The 20,730-nt window shown below is 36.7% G+C and overlaps 1 protein-coding gene across 1 annotated transcript in view; it reads right to left on the bottom strand.

The window, feature by feature from the left end:
- COL25A1 (collagen type XXV alpha 1 chain) overlaps window positions 1-20,730 on the bottom strand; it is a 441,616-nt gene that overhangs the window by 75,544 nt on the left and 345,342 nt on the right. The window contains exons 12-14 of the mRNA XM_047799010.1: window positions 20,154-20,198; window positions 2,878-2,931; window positions 699-725 (exon numbers count right to left, since the gene is read on the bottom strand). Of these exons, the coding sequence (XP_047654966.1) occupies window positions 699-725; window positions 2,878-2,931; window positions 20,154-20,198 (126 nt within the window). The remainder of the gene's footprint in view (window positions 1-698; window positions 726-2,877; window positions 2,932-20,153; window positions 20,199-20,730) is intronic.

Below are 20,730 nucleotides of genomic sequence, written 5' to 3'. Positions count from 1 at the left end.
TTTGATAGGCAGCCCATTAGCACACTTTTCAAAATTGCTTGGAAATCCCTTTATTAAAAGACAAACCACATTTTCTTATTAGAAAAACGAGTTCAGGGTGGTCATGAAGTGAAGGGTTTGACTGAGTCACCTCTCTGTTTTGCTCCCCTTCCATTTAATAAATCTCTTTATTTTTATTTTACAATGCTTGAAAATACAGTTACATTCATGCAGTTTGCTGGATCTGTACTTTTTTTGGGATTAGTGGTGATAATATTGATTTGTCAGAAAGATGGTTTCACTGATGAAGAGCACTTCATGGAATCTTGGTAGTGTCTTAAACAGACAGCACACTTCTCAAACACTGTTAAAGGGAACTGCATGAAAACATCTCCAAATGTAGCAAGGAAGGACGTCTAAGAGAAATTTAACATATGCACTCTACTTCTCTTTTTTGTTTCTATTTTTTGTTTGTTTTTATGGGAGTTCTTTGTGGGGCAAATTTCATGTGACTTGCTCTGTTGCAATATTCACTTTATTACTGAACTTGTAATATCCCCAAGGTATATCTGTATATGTGTGTGTGTGTATCTATCTATCTATCTATCTATCTATCTATCTATCTATCTATCCATCCATCCATCTATCCATACACAAATATAGTTCAGTTTAGTACTTCTTTGGGGGAAAAAGATAAAAATAGACAGACCCACTCTCACCTTTTCTCCTCGTTCTCCAGGTTCTCCCTGGGCAAAAGAACAAAGATTGAGTTACATAATAAATTATAAAACACCTAAGTAGGCAACACTAAACAAAAGCAGATATTGAACATACTAGGTAAATGATGTGTGACATTTTCTATTTTGGCAATATTTAGTTGCTATGTAAAAACAAATGGTAAGATGAGTTTCCTGAAGAACTGAGTATGGATAGCAATAGCAAATGTAGTCTTAATTCTTTGCTTTTGAGGAATGAAGAAAAATATTTAAGATTATCCGTCAAAACCTGGCTTTTGGGGTGCTAAGGAGAACAATGTTGTGGCACTTTGCTGTCTCGAGAGGCTTCTGAGATGATAACTCTTTATCCTGCCCAAACTCAGGCTCAGTAGGGTGAGCAAGCATGTCTTTCCACGATGTCTTCTATTCAAAGCAGTCCTGGTGCATGGATTATTTCAGGGCTCTGGAGCACCCATGTAGTTCCCCATTCGGCCTTCCCCTGACATGACCCCAAGCCCCCAGGCATGAATTTGTCATGAACTCTTATCCACCTGTTGACCAGCAAGCTCCAAGTCAGGTGTGCTTTAGGAGGCATTAGTCATTTCAGAAAAGATACCACAATGGGCAGAATCTAAGTGAGTTTCGAATGGATGTCTTTACTCAAAATGATGACCACGACAGATGACTAAAATGCAAAACTGTGTCCTGAAAAGAATCCCACTTACACTTTACCCAGGAAGGGACAAGGGATGGAGTCAGAGAGTTCTAAAGCAACTCACACACACTATGATATTCCTCTTAAGAAAAGCTTGAGAAAGTGTTGCAGTAAGATTGTTTTATAAATTATTTTTAAGGTGGTTTTTTAAAAAATTATAATTCACTGTGGAAGCTGGTTTGAAGGCAACACTCTTTTCATTCCCTGAAACTCCTCCTGACCCTTTGGCTTTCGGATTTGCTGGTTACCTTTCACTGTTCAACATCCATCCTAATGGTCTCTAGGCAACAGAAGAATAGTACTGAGAACATGATTAAGCATTAACTCCTCTCTTGGCTTTTTAGCATGGAGCTAGAGAGGGAAGAAGACAGGAAAATGGCTGTAGTCCCAGAAGGAATATTTTCTTTCCTTTCCTGCAGGACAAAGGACAGGTCTATAAATTTACGTCTGTCCTGGGTGCCTGTCAATAGCAATGTGATCTGTAAAATCAGCTGACAGACATGTGTGGGCTGGATGCATAGCACAGCTGATGGGATTATACATTAGTTTTGTACTTCAAGGGATGGTCACTCATCAAAGGATTTGGGATTTGCCTGCCTGTTTGGTTTCAACTAAACTGTCACCAATCTTTTTATATTTAACAGATTCATTTGTTCTTCAAAAACAAAGGAAATTTGGAATCCAAAAAAAAAAATCCTCATTACATTTTTTCCCTGTTTAGTAATTCAGACTACATCCATTTTTAAATTTCAAACATGCCACATCTTTATTATGCGCTTCATCTGATTAACGGGTTATGTTGTATAAGTTTTGGAGGTGGCTAAATCTTGAGGAAAAAGTCACAGCAACACTGCGGTCATCTTTGGTACATCTTGTAAAAATTACGTACATGTTGGGCAGTACAGACATGGCCTATATCTTAATATGCTCATTAACTGGTAAAATTACAACAGCCATATTTAAAGCAGAGGTTTCTCATGTTATTTAAGTATCCTACTAATAAAATTTTAGACAATCATATCGTACTTATTTCTCTGCGTTTAAAGCTAATGAGAATCACAAACATCATTTATTCTTCAGTCACAAGGTTTTATACTACAGCATAGTATATTATTGACAAAAATTCCATCCAAGTAAACCTAGTGGGATATTAAAAAAAATTGTAACAGCTTACAATGTCATGAAAACTCAGGTCTCAAATGATTCTTTTTCTTTGTGTCTTTTTTTGGGGGGCCGAACCCATGGCATATGGAAGTTGAATCGGAGCTGTAGGTGCTGGCCTACGACGCCACAGCCACACAACTCTAGATCCCAACCACATCTGCGACCTACACCACAGCTCATGGCAACACTGGACCCTTAAGCCACTGAGAGAGATTAGGGATGGAATCTTCATCCTCATAAATACTAGTCAGATTTATTTCCGCTGAGCCATGACAGGAACTCCATGGTTTTCTTGGTACTAACCTTTGGCCCTGGTATTCCATGCTGTCCTACTGCTCCAGGCAACCCAGGCTCACCCTCAAAAAAAAAAAAAAAAGATACTACTAAATAAAACCGACAAAATCAACATATTATATAAATCATTAGAGAATATAACCATCCAATAATGCTGAGAAGGATACAATATGTAAGATAACACAAATTAGCTTGTTCGGTCCAAAATTCTATGTTCTAAGGACCAAGGATACAACGGGGTTAATTTCCTCATGTTCAGTCTTTTCTCCACTAAGAAAGCAAAAGCAAATCACCCATGGAAACGAATATCTAGCATGGTGCTAGGTACATCCACCAAAGATTTGCTGAATGAATAAAAAACTAATGAAAATTTAAGTCTTTCTTGATAAGGAACTTTTAAGTTATTCATCAGCTCAGGAAAGTAGAGATTAAATCATTATATTTATTAGAATCAATCAAATGAGCATCTCCAAATCTAAATCTTGAAGAATATACACATCTTTGAACATCAACTTAATTCACTCAGGCACTTTGTGCGTGAAAGTAAAAACGGCTTTGATTTCTCTTTCCAATTTCACTGTAAAGATAATTAAAATAAACTTTCAAACTAGTGGTTTCCATTGTTGTATTGAGTAACAGGCATTTGGGAAAAAGATGGTGGCTATTAGCTAGAAAAATTTCCCATATCAGTTTTCCTAGATTCTGAACCAGCAATTGTTTTCCAAAGAGGGAAAGTCCTTTGAAATGCTCAAAAGCAAAGGAAAGATATTCTACATGATGATTGTAGTTAACAATACTGTATGGTATTTCAAAGATACTGTGTGGTAGGAGATTGCTAAAAGAGTAGATCTTAAAAGGAAAAAAATTTGTAACTATGTGAGGAAAAATCCCAAGGAAAAAAATTTGTAACTATGTGAGATGACAGATGTTAACCAAACTTAACGTGGCAATCATTTCACAACATATATATATGTGTGTGTGTGTGTGTGTGTGTGTGTGTGTGTATGTATATATATATATATATATATACATGTGTATATATGTGTATAAATATATATAAAACATTATGTTGTACACCTAAAACTAATTTAATGTTGTCAATATGTTATATCTCAATAAAACTGGGAGAAAAAAAAAAGACACGTGGCTCTTAAAACTTCTCTGTAGCTCAAACTTATAGAAACAAGAATTTCACTTTCATTCAAAAACATTCCCAAAATTTCTCTCTCTTTTTTTTTTCCTTTTTTTGGCCATGTCTATGTAATGTGGACGTTCCCGGGTCAGGGATTGAACTTGCACCACAGCACCACAGCAGTGACCCAAGCTGCTTCAGTGACAATGCTGGATCCTTAACCCACTGCGCTGCAGGGGAACTCCTCCCAAAGCCACTTATTATGTGCTTCAATTATTGGGCAATTTTCTTTCCACTGAGGGTTAAATAGTTGTTCCTTAGTTAAAAAAATTGACTTTATTTTTTAAGATAAATTTTATTTTTTTTTAATTAAAATTTTTTTAAAATTGTTTTTTAGAGAAATTTTAGGTTCGCAGCAAACTTAGTCGACTTTTAAGAATGTTTTCTAAGTTGCCTGCAGGGCAGAAGTTGTGCCTTTTTAATATTTGTGCTCTCACCTTCAAAAACAGGTACATTAGTAAAACAGTAAGATTTTGTAAGTGCCAGGAACTTGACATTCATTAACTCACTTAATTCTCATGGATTCCTATGAGATAAGCACTATCTTTATTTAATAGACACAGACACGTAAGGAAATTTTTCCAGATTTATACAACTCTGGCTTAAGAGGTTGTGCTTGTGACATAGTGATGCACTGGTGAATGAATGCATGCATCTAAAAATTGGGAGAGCTGGTGATGAATATTTCTGCCCTTATTATCATTTGGTTTATACTCCTCATTTATAAATGACCTTCCAGAATGGATAGAAAGCTAAATTAATTGTAACTTATACAAAGATGATTTTTGTACACCTATCACATAAGCTAGCAATGTGAAGTTTACAGAGTCTTTCTAGAAGAGTAAAAATGTTTTATTCTTATACTGAATTATTTTAACTGTGAAGGTCTTAATAACTCAAGGAAGAAATTCTGCTTCCTATGTAAAGTTACACTATAATCATAACTCTTGCACTTTCCTCAGTAAAATGGTAAAAATGTTCACTTAGAAAAATGATGGCCATTATAAGAAAATTTTGATATGCTATTTGCACAGATCCAAGGGTAAGACTCCACTGGAAATTGAATACACCCTGAAAGAGGATTATCATTTATTATGCCACCAGAAAAAGAGCTATCAAGTCTGCTCTCTTCAAGGAACCTATACCAGGATGCACTAATATCATAACTCATGGTTTAATGCAAACAAAAGATGCTGCCAGGGAACAATATGAACCTTGTTTAGACTTTCAAAGAATAACTATGGTAGCCAGAATTATTTAAAAAAAAATGGTTAAGCTCCTGGAACCAGACGAAATACATGCTGAGATTTTGAAGAAAGGAAGACAAATGTTGCTTAGGTATCTGCATAATATCCTTCTTAAAATATGAACATCAAGGGACTACAACTTGATCCTGTTTTTCTTTGATTTTATATTTTGTTAAAATAATCTTTTAACATAAAAGGAAACAAAAATTGCACCCATAATCCCATCATTCTATAATAACTCTTTTCATTTTGTCCTGTTTCCTTCTAGTCTTTTAAAATTTAAGCTTACATATTTCAAGCAATCATAATAAGCTCATCACAGAGTCTGACATTCTGATTTTTGTTATTTTAGACCACAAGCTGGTTTTTACACAGTATTTGTGATTGGCTTGTGAATAGTTTATCATCTCTCAAAGTCAGGTGTGATCATTTGTTTAATCTGTCCCAAATTTTGTTTAATACTTTTATTGTTTCTAATTTTTGCTCTTAAAGATAAATTATAATAAACACCTGTGTACACATTTCTAAATTGCTTTCTATTAGGGAACTGAGTTTTACCTGCCTTTCTAGGCACCTACTCTATTACTTTTTCACAACTTCATCAGCATTGGATATCACAATTTTAATTACTTTGGGGGGGATATTTTCATAAGCACAAAAAAGAATGTACTGAGGCTCAGTTTTACATTTATTACTTGTAAGGTTAAATAAGCACCCTGCAAGATTTTAAAGCTAAAAAGAGAATAAGGCTGTTTCCTGAATGAATCACTGAAAGACGGAAAGAAGGAAAAATGACGCAGTGTTTTACCTTTCTAAAAAGTTTTAACAAGAAAAATATATTCAAATTAAGATTAAGAGATGGAGTTCCCGTCATGGCATAGTGGTTAACGAATCCGACTAGGAACCATGTGGTTGTGGGTTCGTTCCCTGGCCTTGCTCAGTGGGTTAAGGATCCGGCATTGCCGTGAGCTGTGGTGTAGGTTGCAGATGCGGCTCGGATCTGGCGTTGCTGTGGCTGTGGCGTAGGCCGGTGGCTACAGCTCCAATTAGACCCCTAGCCTGGGAACCTCCATATGCTGCGGGAGCAGCCCTAGAAAAGGCAGAAAGACCAAAAAAAAAAAAAAATTAAGATTAAGAGGTTATGGAACATTCTGTTATTGTTCAAATTTAGTTTCCCAGGTTTTCTTAAAGGAATGTTAAAAAATGACAGGCTGTACAACTCTGACTACCAAGGCCAAGCAGTGGGACTCTGGAAGGCAAATTTCTTCAACGAACATTTAATGAAAATTTACTAAATGTTTTACTCTGGGCTAAGACTGTTTCATGGAATACCATGATGAAATAGGCATGACAGGTGTCTGTGTCCAGAGAGCCGGTTTTTGAGTGAGAAAAAAGATATCTACATAAATAACTTAGGAGGACATCTATGGAACTTTTTTCTCTGAGTAAAGTTTTCTTGCACTTTATAAAGAAGTGTAATAAATACAACTAAAGGGAAATCAATGAAGAATGAAGCGTATCAATGAAGAGTGAAGTCATGTAGTATATTAATATTTTCTGGTATATATATAATATTTTCTGATATATATATATACATACATATATATATTATCCTGGGGCCTCTTCAAGTAAAGTTACATGATAATATATCACTACATAAGATATTTAAAAAGTACATATACAGAAAAACATATCAGAAAAGTACAGATCAAAAAAATGGGAATTAGGTCTTATGTGTGCATGCAGGACAAGTCTCATGTTTGACAATCTCCTCCTCTATTTCTGAATGCATCTCATATTTACAAGTACCAAGGACATTCCAAAGATAATAATCAAGAAAAATAGCAGCTAATATTTTAACTGCAGGTAGATTGATGGAACATTCTCTATTATACTTTAAATTCTAAGGCTATTCCCAGTGTATTATTCCCAAATGACAATTTGTGCATTTAAGCTACAAATAAATTGGACTGACTTTTAAGAAAGATGCTGCTGTTATCTTTCTTACTTTCTTTCTTTCTTTCTTTTTTTTTTTTTAAGCCAAACACTCTTTAGAACTCTAATGTAAAACATCACTCAAGGCTTTTACAATTATTTCAGGTATTGCTACTTGGGGGCAAGTTGAAAGAACACTTAAAGATAGAAAGGAATGTAGTTTTCTTACAAAATTGAGTGCTAAAGTGAAATAGGTCATGTAGCAGGAATATTGCTCACTGTCACTTCAATCACAATTGCTTTCCATTCTGGCAATGGGAATTTAAAATGGGTTGCAGCTTTATACTTTTAGCATAGTATAATTTTACCTTCACCTTGTCAATATAGATTTGTTTCCTTAAGCACTGCATTTTCAGAAAGAACTCATCGAAGCAGAAAATAAAAATAACTATAATTGTCCCCCCTTATCCTCTGTTTCACTTTCCTTGGTTTCAGTTATCATGGTCAACCAAGGTCTGAAAATATCAAAACGGAGAATTCCGGAAACTATTCATAAGTTTTAAACTGTGAGTTGTTTTGAGTAGCTTGATGAAAGCTGGTGCCATCCTGCTCCATCCCACCTGGGACATGGGATCATAACTTTGTCCTGCGTATCCTGTCAGTTAGTCACTTAGTAGCCATGGCTAGGTTATTGGTATCACAGTGGTATCACAGTGATTGTGTTAAAATAATTCTTTTTTTTTTTTTCTTTTTAAGGCTGCATGTGCAGCAAATAAATGCCTGGCCCAGGGGTTAAATTGGAGCTGCAGCTCCAGGAACAGCACAGCACAGCAATGCCGGATCCAAACTGCATCTGCAACCTACACTGCAGCTTGAAGCAATGCCAGATCCTTAACTGAATGAGCAAGGCCAGGAATCAAACCCGCATCTTCATGGACACTATGTCAGGTTCTTAACCTGCTGAGCCACAATAGGAACTCCCAAATAATTCTTATTTTGCTTAATAATGGCCCCATATGTGGGCAATTTGGGTATTCTCTTATTGTACCTAATTTCTAAATTAATCAAGGAGATGCACATACAGGAAAAAACACAGTATATACAGGGTTTAGTACTCGCCTCATTTTTTAGGCATCCAGTGGGGGTCCTGGAACGTATTCCCTGTGGATAAAGGGGGGACTACTGCACAAGGAACATGGACCAGCAGTAGATGGAATTGTGTGATATTGATTATAACACGGTATCAGTCTTACCTCTAGAGTCAGTGGTGTTGGTGCATATGTGTAAAATATAGACTAAAATTGCCCAGCACTGGTTACTGATAGCTTTCCCAAAACACTGTGTGGACTGGACACTTCTTCCTGGCAGTAACAGCACATAGAAGGATCTTTATGGCCTGAGTGGTGAGCAGGACCTCTGCTAGTCATTCCTCTCTTTCTGTAGGCAGTCATGGCAGGCAGCAGGGCGACCTTTTAGAGGCTTTGGCAAAAATTGGGTACATATCACTTGGTAGAGGATTCTCTGAGGACAGTGAGGGACCCATCCAGATCTCACTGGGGAAGAGTCAGGAAAATGGGGTTTCTGCTCTCCGGTCATACTTATTCTCGCTCTCTCTCTCTCTAGTTAAATTTAGTTTAGTTTAGTCTTCCTTTCTAGTCCCTTGATGGCAAGTGAGGATGGGTCAAGGCAAGAGGTGGAAAATGACCAGCATATTTTACCTTGAAATTTCTAGAAATGTAGCAATTTTACCACACAAAAATATAAATAAGAACCCTAGCCCTGGAGTTCCAGTTGTGGTGCGGTGGAAACTGACTAGCATCCTTGAGGGTGTGGGTTTGATCCCCGGCCTTGTCAGTGGGTTGGGGATCTGGTGTTGCCAGCTAATAGCTGTAGCTCTGATTCTACCCCCTAGCCTGGGAACATTCATGTGCCACAGGTGCTACCCTAAAAAGCAAGAACCAATCAATCAATAAAAATAAAGCTATTTGCACTGCGTCTTAAAAAAAAAAAAAAAGAATCCTAGCTCCAACCTTTAAGTGTCACTATGCTAGTGATAAATCCTCTGTCTTTTGGTAATTCTGCCTACTTCCATGAACTCCCAGGAATACACATTCCTAGTTTAGGAATTTGACTGAAAGGACATCCAATCTATGCCAATAAAACTATGGTTTAGCTCCACTATTTTTTTAACAAGTTTGTGTAGGCTGGCCCACTGATTCATCCTTGGAAACGATTTTTGCAGTACCTGTTGTCTCTATCTATGTGAACTCTAAAACATAATCCACTTGCACACTGGAGATCATCGATCACTGCATTAAATGAGAAGCAAAATCTTTGGTGATGTTATAAACACATTTAGAAAGATACCACTGGACATTACACAGCACAAAGTAGAGGACAAGGAGGAATCGAAAACCAAAAATTGAGTCACATATAGCCTTAATAAAATCCGAGAAGTCCATAGTAGATTCTTACACTGAGTAAATAAATCGAATAACCATAAAATTGGTAATTTATGTGTTGTTGGGAATAGTCATAATTTTCCAGATGTCTAGCAGCAAAGTGTTTAGAATTTATCTTTTTTTTTTTTTTTTTTTTGTCTTTTTAGGGCTGCACCCGTGGCATATGGAAGTGCCCAGGCTAGGGGTCACGTCAGAGCTGTGGCTGCCAGCCTATACCATAGCCACATCAACACTAGATTAGAGCCACATCTATGACCTACACCACAGCCCACAGCAACACTGAATCCTTTAACCCACTCAGCAAGGCCAGGGATGGAACCCGCATCCTCATGGATACTAGCTGGATTCGTTACCACCGACCCACAGTGGGAACTCACTGTTTAACACTTTTTAAGTTTTCTGTTCTGCTAATGTAGACAGAAATGTACAAAATATAATTTGAACAAAGAACTTCAAATACAAAGAGATATCTAAGAAATGAGGGGTCACAAAAAATAGCTAAGTTGAGTTTATTTGGGTGAAATTTACACAAATGAGAAGGATTAACTGCTTTGAGCACAAGGTCTAGGGAGAAGTACACATCAGTGACCACGAGTGTCCTCCCTTCTCTCCCCAACCCCAGTGCTCTCACTCCTCAGGAAGGGCCTTGGGGGCTGTGTATGGACACCACACATGCAAGCTCGGTCTGCAGGTCCCCACCAACAGCTGCTGCAGGCCACCCACAGGTGTACAGGTGCACACGCCAGCTGTATGGTCCACCCTTGGGAAAATGGACCTAGGAAAGAGGCCAATACAGGCAATGGGAGAAGACTCCACACATCAGAGGCAGGAGTTCTTTGGTCCTGGGTACCTGGTGATCTATAAGTGGGGAGCTGGGCATTGAGTGAGCCTATTTCCTTGGACCTGTGGACTCTCACCCTGTGGGGAGGGATACACCATAAAATGGACAAAGGGAGGTAGAAGAGGAGCACTGCCTGGGTCTAAAGGAAACACTGTCCAGTATTCCCTTTCAGATAATTTATAAAAGGAGCAAAAGCTTGCACAAATCAGCCAGGGAGCATGATGCCATGGTATGGGTGGGGGTCTCTTTTCTGTGTGTCAGAGAACTTGTTCTCTGTGTGTACTCTTATAGGGAAAAAAAGATTAAGAACAAAGGCTTCTGTTTTGGGAAGACAAAATACCAAAACGGATGAGAGGGTATGCAAAGGGTTTGTTGGGTCTGGGATAAGTCAGATATAATACACTTGTTCAGCTTTCTTATCTTATGTGAGTCTTTTCAAAATTAGATAATTAGGGTTTATTGCAGCTTTCCACCTGACTGGGGCTGCTAGAGAAGAAACTGCAGTGGCAATGGCTAATCAGCATCTGGCATTGCCCCGTAGGGGAATGAGGGAGAGGCAGGGACTTGTGTGTATCCAATGACAAAGAAACAAAGTGGTGCTGGATGTTTAGGGACCGATACACATTCATTTTCAGGATGTAGATAGGAAAGAATGAAGCCCCAATTGTAATCGGCAGCCACTTTCCAACCAAGAAGAGAGTCGGAATTAGGATGAAGGCAGTAGCATGGAAGACAGAATGGCGAGATAGAAGAACTGGGTTCTTAGTGGTGAGGGTTAGTTGCAAAGCAAAGCTGAAGCCTGCATTAATGCTAGACTTTCCAGTTATACAACCAAAAATCTTTATTTTAAAAACTGGTTCTGTTAAGTAATCTATGGCTTGCAACACAATGTGCCCTCTTTAATATATCCATTTTTAAAGTTTAAAAACCCAGCTGTTTTCTTCTTTCCTAAAGTGTAATTTCTAATAATACATCTATGAATAGTTTGAATGATAAATTATTCTTTTCACTTGGGAAGAGAATGTGCCTAATTATTCATAGAAACGTTAAATGGTTATGTCTAACATGAAAAATTCTAAAGATCAGTGGAAAGTAGTAGAAAGAGATAATAGTTCTTACTAACATCCACTCATGCACCCAGGAGATTTCTGAGTCATGGAGTTTTTAACGCCCCCAATTCAAAAAGGAAAATAGTCTGTTCTTATTTAATAGAGTCTTTAAATAAACAGTTATATTCATTACTTCCTTTATTTTGTCTGATTAAACTTTGAGGTAAACATCATAATCTTCATTCGACAAATGAAGAAACTAAGGCTCAGAGAAGGAAAATAACTTGTTCAAGGTCATGCAAATACTGAATAGAAGAGCTAGGATTTTCTAAATTTAAAATCCACACTCAACAGTTGGAGCAGACTAATTGGCTTTGAACTTGAACTCTATTACAAACACCTCAGTGATCCTGGGCAAAAATTATTCTTTCCGCACCTAGGTTTCCTCATTAATAAAATGGAGTTAATTATAGTACCCACTTTATAGGATTGCTGTGAGGAAGAAGTGAGGTAATAGGCACACCAAATTTAGGACAGTGCCTGACAGTAAATGCTAAATACATGCCAGTAATTGTTACATATTGCACTCTTCTATTCTCTGCACTGGGCAGAGAAGACAGAGGATCCTGAAAGAAATTCAGTTTCTCCTAGATTAACCCCACTGGTGCTGTTTCAAAGTTGAGCCATGGTTCCTATTCCCTTGGCAATGTGGCCTGGTATCAAATGGATGGAATTGTGTAAATGTTAAGCTGTTATGATTGTCACGATTTATTTCATGGCAGCTCCCCTCCCCCTTTTAGGGCTGCACTTGTGGTATTTGGAAGTTCCCAGGCTAGGGGTTGAATTGGAGCAGCAGCTGCTGGCCTACACCACAGTCACAGCAACTCAGGGTCTGAGTTGCATCTGCATCTGTGACTTACATCACAGTTCATGGCAATGCTGGATCTTTAACCCACTGAGCGAGGCCTGAGATCGAACCTGAGTCCTCATGGATACTAGTCAAGTTTGTTATCGCCGAGCCACAATGGGAACTCCATCATTGCAGCCTTATTATTTTTTTCTCAATGAATTTTAATTACATTTATAATTGTACAACCATGGAGAAAATCTTTCAAACTCTGCTAGAATGATGGATGTGGCAGCATCTTTTTTTTACCTCAATGAATTTTAGTTACATTTATAGTTTGCAGCCTTATTTTTTTTCTTTTTCTTTTTAGGGCTGCCCCCATGGCATATGGAGGTTCCCAGGCTAGGGGTCTAATTGGAGCTACAGCTGCTGGCCTACACCGCAGCCACAGCCATGCCAGATCCAAGCTGCATCTATAGGTAAGGGAAAGAGAAAGACACATTACCTATTTATGGAAGCAGTTGTTTCCATAAATTGGACTTATTCCCAATAGCCAAAGCAGTTAGGGCCAATGTAATGCTAGGTTTTAACTAAAAAAATGAAATGTGGCCTTCCTTTGCCTAGGCACAAAATTTTTTTATTAGGGCTGAATAATATTTCATTGTGTGTGTGTGTGTGTGTGTGTGTGTATAAAAAAAACTTCTTTTTCCATTCATCTGTGCATGGACACTAAGGTTGTTTTAATGTTTTGGCTATCATTAACAACGTTGCTGTGAACTTGGGGTACAAATATCTTTCTAAATTAGTGTTTTCATTTCCTTTGGATATAGTCCCTGTAATGGAATTGCTGGATCACGTGGTGGTTCTGTTTTTAATTTTTTTAAGGAACAGTGAGGAACCTCCATACTATTTTCCACGGTGGTTGCCCCAATTTACATTCTCACCAACAGTGTACTAGGATTCCCCTTTCTCCACCCCCTCTCCGACATGTGTTATCTCATGTCTTTTTGATGATAGCCATTCTGCCAGATGTGATGTGATATCTCATCATGATTTTAATTTATATTTTCCTGATGATTAGTGATGTTCAGCATCTTTTCATGTACCTGTTGGCCATTCATATACAGACTATTTCATATAGTAAAATCATATCATCCCTGAGTTCGATGCATGCATTCTCAGGCATTATTATATACAAGCTTACTCTCAAAGGGACTTTTCATTCAATTTCACTTGTTAAGGGAAACAAAAGATAGTTCTATTCTTTATATATAATTAATTTTAAGTTACTTTAGAAAGGAATAAAAATTTGGTTGAAAGAAGTAATGTAATGCTGGCTTGAAATAAAACAATTATAGTCATTTTTTTTTTTAAAGGCACTTTCCCCCCAACTTAATTTAGGCTTGTTACTATAAAATTTAATACTAGTTATCATTCTTCTCAATGAAATATTGGGAGAGGGAAGAAAAAATAGTTGAAGAAATGGGATGGGTGGAGGAAAGCATGTGAGAGGAAGAAAAACATCACAGGCTCTTGCAAATGAAAGCAACAACAAAACAAATGTATTTGAATGAATTATGACATCATCAAGTCCATTTATTTCTCATTTTAACTGAAAATACACTATATTTTATAGACAAGATCACCAAAATATTATTTACTAGACCTAATTAAAGTGCATGCATAATTCTGTTATTTTTTTTTAATTTACCTTAAATGTTTTCATGGATTCATTTATCAATTACTTCAACATGGGACTTGGAGGGCATTGTGCTAAGTGAAATGTCAGACAGAGAAAGGCAATACTTTATGATATCACCTATATATGGAATCTAAAAAAACAAAAACAGACAAAAACACCAAAAACCCCAAACTCAAAGAAAAAGAGATCAGATTTGCAGTTCCCAGAGGCCAGGGACTGGAGGCTTTAGGGAAAGGGGGAATTGAAGGAAGGTGACCTTCATAAAAGGTACAAATGTCCAATTATAAGACACTACAGATGTAGTTACCATTGTTGTATAATCTATATCAAAGTTGTTAAGACAGCAAATCCTGAATTCTCATTACAGGAGAAAATTGTTTTTCCCATTTTTATTTATTGGATCTATATAAGGTGATAGATGCTATCTAAACTTACTGTGGTAATCATTTCACTGTATATGTAAGTCGAACCCTTATGATGTACACATAACAATCAAGCAGTGATATATGTCAATTATATCTCAATACAACTGGAAAAAAATCTTGTAATAAGAAAGTGAGGTTATTTCTTCAGGAAGGAAGAAAGCACCTTATTACCATAGTTACCAGAGAAAAAAAATCATGTATTCTTAGAATTCTAATATACAGTCACTAAATCTAAAAGATAGACAAATTAATAAAATAATTTAATTCTCAACTTTAACCTGAAAAGGATTAATCTGCTGTTAGATACTTTCCTTAAACTATTAATGAATCTGGAATTAGAAATCAATCATTTCGTTTATTCTATTTATCTTTCTTAAAGTCTAAAACTGGAAAGTTATAAATATATGGGGTAATAGATCCTGGATAAATTAAAGCTAACTAGCCAGGAAATAAGCAGAATGACCACATCTTCAAATCCTTCAGGAATTTAATTCAGACTTTTTAATAATAAAGTCAAGATAGCAAAAGAAAAGAGTGCATTTAGTGGTTACAGAAAGTGAGTCAGGAATAAAAAATATTGAGTTCATTGTATATAGCCCATGGTATAGACGAGAATAAACAGCTTGACCTTTGGAAGTCTGAGGGCTTCCATTTATCTGCTCTCTAAATATACTTACAATAAAAATGCCATTAGAAGTACGCTGTGAGGATTAATGTCAGCAGAGAACTGTGAGACTCATGGATAAGAGATGAAAAGGAGCTCTAAATACCACAACTATAAGCTAATTAAATTTTAATGTTACTTAAAAATCACATAGCTATCTGGGATATATTCAGAGATGATACACTAATATCAACCTTTTATTCATATTAAAGTCTGAAGTATTAAACTCTAGAAAGTATTTGAAAGATACATGAAACAAGACAATCCGATATTTATCCTTTGCTTGTGAAACAATCCCTGTGACTCTGGGGATCTCAGAAAAATTCTAGCTTCCTTGGACAAAGTAATTTGTTTTCAATCCTGAAACTCTTTAACATTTTTTTTAAAGCAACAGGGCAAGGACATGATCTAAAGCCACAAAAAGGAAACCTTTAACGTGCTCTACCGCTAGCCCCAAATCTCTTCTCCTAGGGCATGCGCACAGGGCTGGGCACTGCTTGTTGTTCAAAGACATTTCATTAGGATGATTTACTCCTATGGAAGCCAATTAATGTGAAAAGGTGGAAAGAGTAGAAAAATGCAGGATTCTAATAACACTAAAAGCTGAGATTTTTATGTCCATTAGCACAGGTGTTGATTAGCTAGGAAACTGGTTAGGGGCACACACACACTCAAAAGAGTTAGGATTTTTAAAGTATAAAAATGTGTATGCATATATATATATATATATCAGAACTTTAAGAAATCTATGTACATATATTTAAATATATAAAAATATCTATACACAAAATAATATATATAGTATTAATGTATATACACGAAAATTACCTTCAGCAATTTGTCAAAAGATTCTTTAGTCTAAAAATGCCTCTACCACAAAATTATTTTAAAAAACTGCTCCAGAATATCAGAGAAGTAGTATTTAATGGATAAATATCCAGATAGACATCTCTTCAGTTCTGTGTGTGTGTGTTGGAGGTGGGGACAGGATGAATCATGGAGCACAAATGAAATGTTTATCATACCTTTGAACCAACAAGATCTATTCATGAGAATTACAAAAAATTTTGTGCCTAATACAATTAGCCAGAGGCAAAGGAAGGCCACATTTCATTTTTTTAGTTAAAACCTAGCATTACATTGGCCCTAACTGCTTTGGCTATTGGGAGTAAGTCCAATTTATGGAAACAACTGCTTCCATAAATAGGTAATGTGTCTTTCTCCTTCCCTTACCTATAGTGCTTATATTCCAACTACTGAGAAAGGGGTACATGAGAGGAGAGAGCCAGGGAACAGAAACATTTTACCCTCCTGGGTAACCCTGCATCTTCATTTTCTTTCTATTGTAAATTCAACTGGCTTTGCTTCCTGCTTGGGCATAAGCCTAGGGGTCATTTGTTGAAATTCTTAAAGTGTATACTACTTAGATCCTTGAAAATCATTGTCAATAATATTTATTGAGCACCTTTTATATTATGTTCACTTGAGATACATTATCTAGTTAATACTGCAAAGGTTATATTAATACTTTACACTGGAGCCTTAGAAACATTAAGTGACTTGCCCAGGACAAGGACTTGCAGCCTTCTCTCTCTGACTGGAGGGACTGAGTACTGCAGTGCCTCCCACTTTTCACAGCGGGGTGCTTAATAGACCTTGATAGATTGTGATACCAGAAAGAGCTAGATTGGAGTTCAATGCCATGTTATTGTTTATGCCAGTCTTTTTTCCCATTATGATCTGAAGAATTGGAGGACTATTAACAAAAATATGAACTATTCAGATTACCACTCAAGTGGACCGAAATTTAAAGCAAAATAATGTTTAAAAAAAGTCACCATTAAGTTATTGGCCAAATCCAATCACCAATTTGACAATACGAATAGATGGAAAATATTTTAGTAGAAAACAAAAAGATATACTTAAAAAAAAGAGATATACTTGATTAAAACAATTTACTTTTCTTTCTTTTTAAAAATTTTTATTTACTTATTTTTCGGGCCCCACCCATGGTATGTAGAAGTTCCTGGGGCCAGGGATGGAACCCTTGCTGCAGTTGTGATCTGTGCCATAGCTACGGCAGCAATGCTGGATCCTTAATCCACTGTGCTGCAAGGTACTTCCAACTTTTCTTTCTTTTTTATTAGAGAGAAATCTCTTTATTTTCTAGTTTATTTGCCATGTTTCATATAACCATTATTTGAAAATTATCTCCTAAGCATCAAAAGTACTTCTTTGGAGAAAGTGAAATTGTAGTGTGCAAAAAAAAATATTTCTTCAAGGCAGTTTAAGGACATCGAGAGCCTTTTAAAAATTATTAATGTCGTTGTAAGCTCTCTTTCTGAAAAATAAATTCTAGATAGTTCCAAGTATAGCATTATTACTCTATTTTCAACTTTATTTTTACTGTCTATATGACCTGCTATTTCAGTGAAGTGGACTCGTATTTTGCACCATATTTTCCTAAAGATGTTATAGCAAATATTAGGAATATTAGATAATAGCTAGGATTAACAGAAATTCCATACACTAAGTTTTAGTTAAGTTCTATGGAGTAAGAAAAAAATCTTGAACTACATTTTGCTGATACCCTTACAAATGTATGAAATCATTTAGCTTCCCTAGATTTTACAGAGAACACTGTGAAATGCCACAAAGATGTATAACAAGACATAAAACTGCAAATATTGTCTATTTCCTTGAAATACAATTTAAACTTGGTGACTATCACATTCCTTTCTCTTGCTAAGGAAATTGCACATTTCCTTTGAAAAAATAAAGAACATGTAGTTTCATAAGCACGTATGTGACAGTTTTAAAGTTGTTTTGTTTCAGGATAAAGGTTTCTGTAAAATTTCACGATTGTCTCAGTTGAAAAAAGAAAAGAAACAAAGAAGAAAAAGCAAAACATTTAACCTTAGGCTTTTAAATTTTGTTTCCCACCAAATGTTTAAAATCACATTTATGGAGTTCCCATCGTGGCGCAGTGGTTAACGAATCCGACTAGGAACCATGAGGTTGCGGGTTGGGTCCCTGCCCTTGCTCAGCGGGTTAAAGATCTGGCGTTGCCCTGAGCTGTGGTGTAGGTTGCAGACGCGGCTCGGATCCCGTGTTGCTGTGGCTCCGCCGTAGGCCGGTGGCTACAGCTCCGATTGGACCCCAAGCCTGGGAACCTCCATGTGCCGCGAGAGCGGCCCAAGAAAAGGCAAAAAGACAAAAAATAAAATAAAATAAAATCACATTTATCTGTATTTTGCCCTTTCTAAATATTATCTTGAGTTATGCAATTTTTCAATTCATTGTAGAATGAACATACTTTCAAATTTTTGCTAATGTTTCCCTCCATGATCTGCAATGTTCTAAAGAGAAAGTTAATCTTCTGTCTTTACCAGGAGTTGTGAAGCAAATGGACATTATGAAGTAAAACGGTTTTCCATTTTACTAAGTGGAAAAGAAAACAGGGCTGGGACATGGACATTTAACTACTGTTGATTGTCCAAGGTGTCATTCGTGGATTACAGGCTACCATAAGACCTAATCGAGAACACTAATTTCACTTGGGACTTGAGGAATTCTGGAAATAGTCTCTTAGGACACAGATCAATCCAATTTCCAGAGTTTCACTAAAATGAGATGAAGGAAAAGTTTAACAGTAATATCAAACCGGGGTGTAAGGGCTTCATGCCTATTCCCTCATTTAATCCTCACATTAACCTTATTAGGTAGGAATTGTTATTGCCTCCCTTTTACAGAAGAGGAAACTGAGACCAGAGAATTCAAGGACTTTGCCAAAATTCACACAGTCTCTAAGTGGCGGACCCATGCTCTTAGCCACGCAGTAGGTTTAAATTTATATTTTATTTTATTTTTTTTAATTTCCAGCCCTTGGCATGAACCTAAGCCACAGCAGTGACAATGCCAAGTCCTTACACTATGCCACCAGAGAACTCTTTAAATTGTTATTGTTCATGTCTCAAAGGAGAAGAAAAGATGAACGAGGTGGAAGAGATCATGAGGAAGTGTTTTCTGTCCATGAGGGTTGGGCTCCTTATGATTTCAGAATTCAATTTAGAGTGCATGGATTTAAAGTCCTCTGGGAAGACAAACTGATGAGTCACAGGATTTCAAAGGGCTAGTCCTAAAGCTCTAAGGGAGACAGGAAAGTCCCTAGCTCAGCTCTCTGGCTCCCAGTAGACTGGCCCAGAGAGTGGCTTTGGGAGCTGCCGCAGTGGCTTTCCTGGTATCTGTAGAGGTTCCAGATTGAAAAGCCAATCAGCAGTGTTGGGGAACACAGAATATCAGACCTACCTGTGGGATAAAGCTAGATGCTTTGCCCAACTGGTAAGTAGGTTACAGGAATAAATGTACACAAACATATGTCGACGTAGAGCTGTGGGCTTTTTTCTCTATTTTTTTCCCTTCATTATTAATAACAGTACAATGAAAGTGTGCTACCAGAGCTTAACGAGTCTATATAACTCCTAATTTTGCTTAACAGTGAAAGGAACCTGCTTCTGAATTTACAAGATTCCAATAGAGTCCCTCTGTAGGAATAACTTTTGTTAATGAAAGAAATAATACATATTATTCTGCCATAACAAGAATAAGCCAGAGTGCATTTTGTTCATCACAACTAATGTTAAACACAGCATTTTTCTTAACCCAAGTATATTTATGTGAAAGATATAGTTGTATCTCATACATAGCAAAATAAAATGGAAATTTTTCTGAGTTTCTATTTAATGCATTACTTTTAAAATTAAACTAATTTCATCATTTACACCATAATTTTCCTATGTTCCAAAGTATATGTAATGTTTTTATAAGTGTATAAACTTATCACCAACATTACTGACAAGAATAATTTTGTGATTTTTTTTTTAATCTAATGATTGAAAGCAGTACAGTCTATAGAACTCACCCTTTGCCCATTCATCCCTGGAATTCCAGGTGCTCCAACAGAACCCTAAGGAAACACATGATTAAATTAAATTGATATAATCACAAACTATTTCAATTTCTATTGTATTAGTTATATCAGCCATAACTTTATCTTGATAAACATGTCTGGGAGGCTGTGTTTTTCAGATCCTATCCACTGTGTTTATATATACAATAATGTAAACAGATTCATGAAGCTTTTCCAGAAACCAGGAAGTTAAATTTAACCATGTTTCTAAAAATCTACTTAACCTTAATATGATTTTAAAGATTTTCACATCATGTGTTGAGATCCATAGCTATCAGAAGGCCACATGCCTCTGAATTTGGGTGCTTTTTCTCTGGGCCACAGATAATATCTGAGCTGCAGTTTCAACCTATGTCACAGCTGCTGCAACGCTGCATCTTTAACCCACTGTGCCAGCTGGGGATGGAAGCTGCGTCCTGGTGCTTCAGAGACACCGCCAATCCTGCTGCAGCAGGAACTCCAAGAGTGCCTCTTAAATGACTCCCTCCACATACCACATCTTTAGGTTCTGAAAAAACCATTTTTAACT

The sequence above is a fragment of the Phacochoerus africanus genome, chromosome 10 (assembly GCF_016906955.1).
Source record: "Phacochoerus africanus isolate WHEZ1 chromosome 10, ROS_Pafr_v1, whole genome shotgun sequence".
Lineage (NCBI taxonomy): Eukaryota > Metazoa > Chordata > Mammalia > Artiodactyla > Suidae > Phacochoerus > Phacochoerus africanus.
This window is presented reverse-complemented; position numbering and strand designations above follow the sequence as displayed.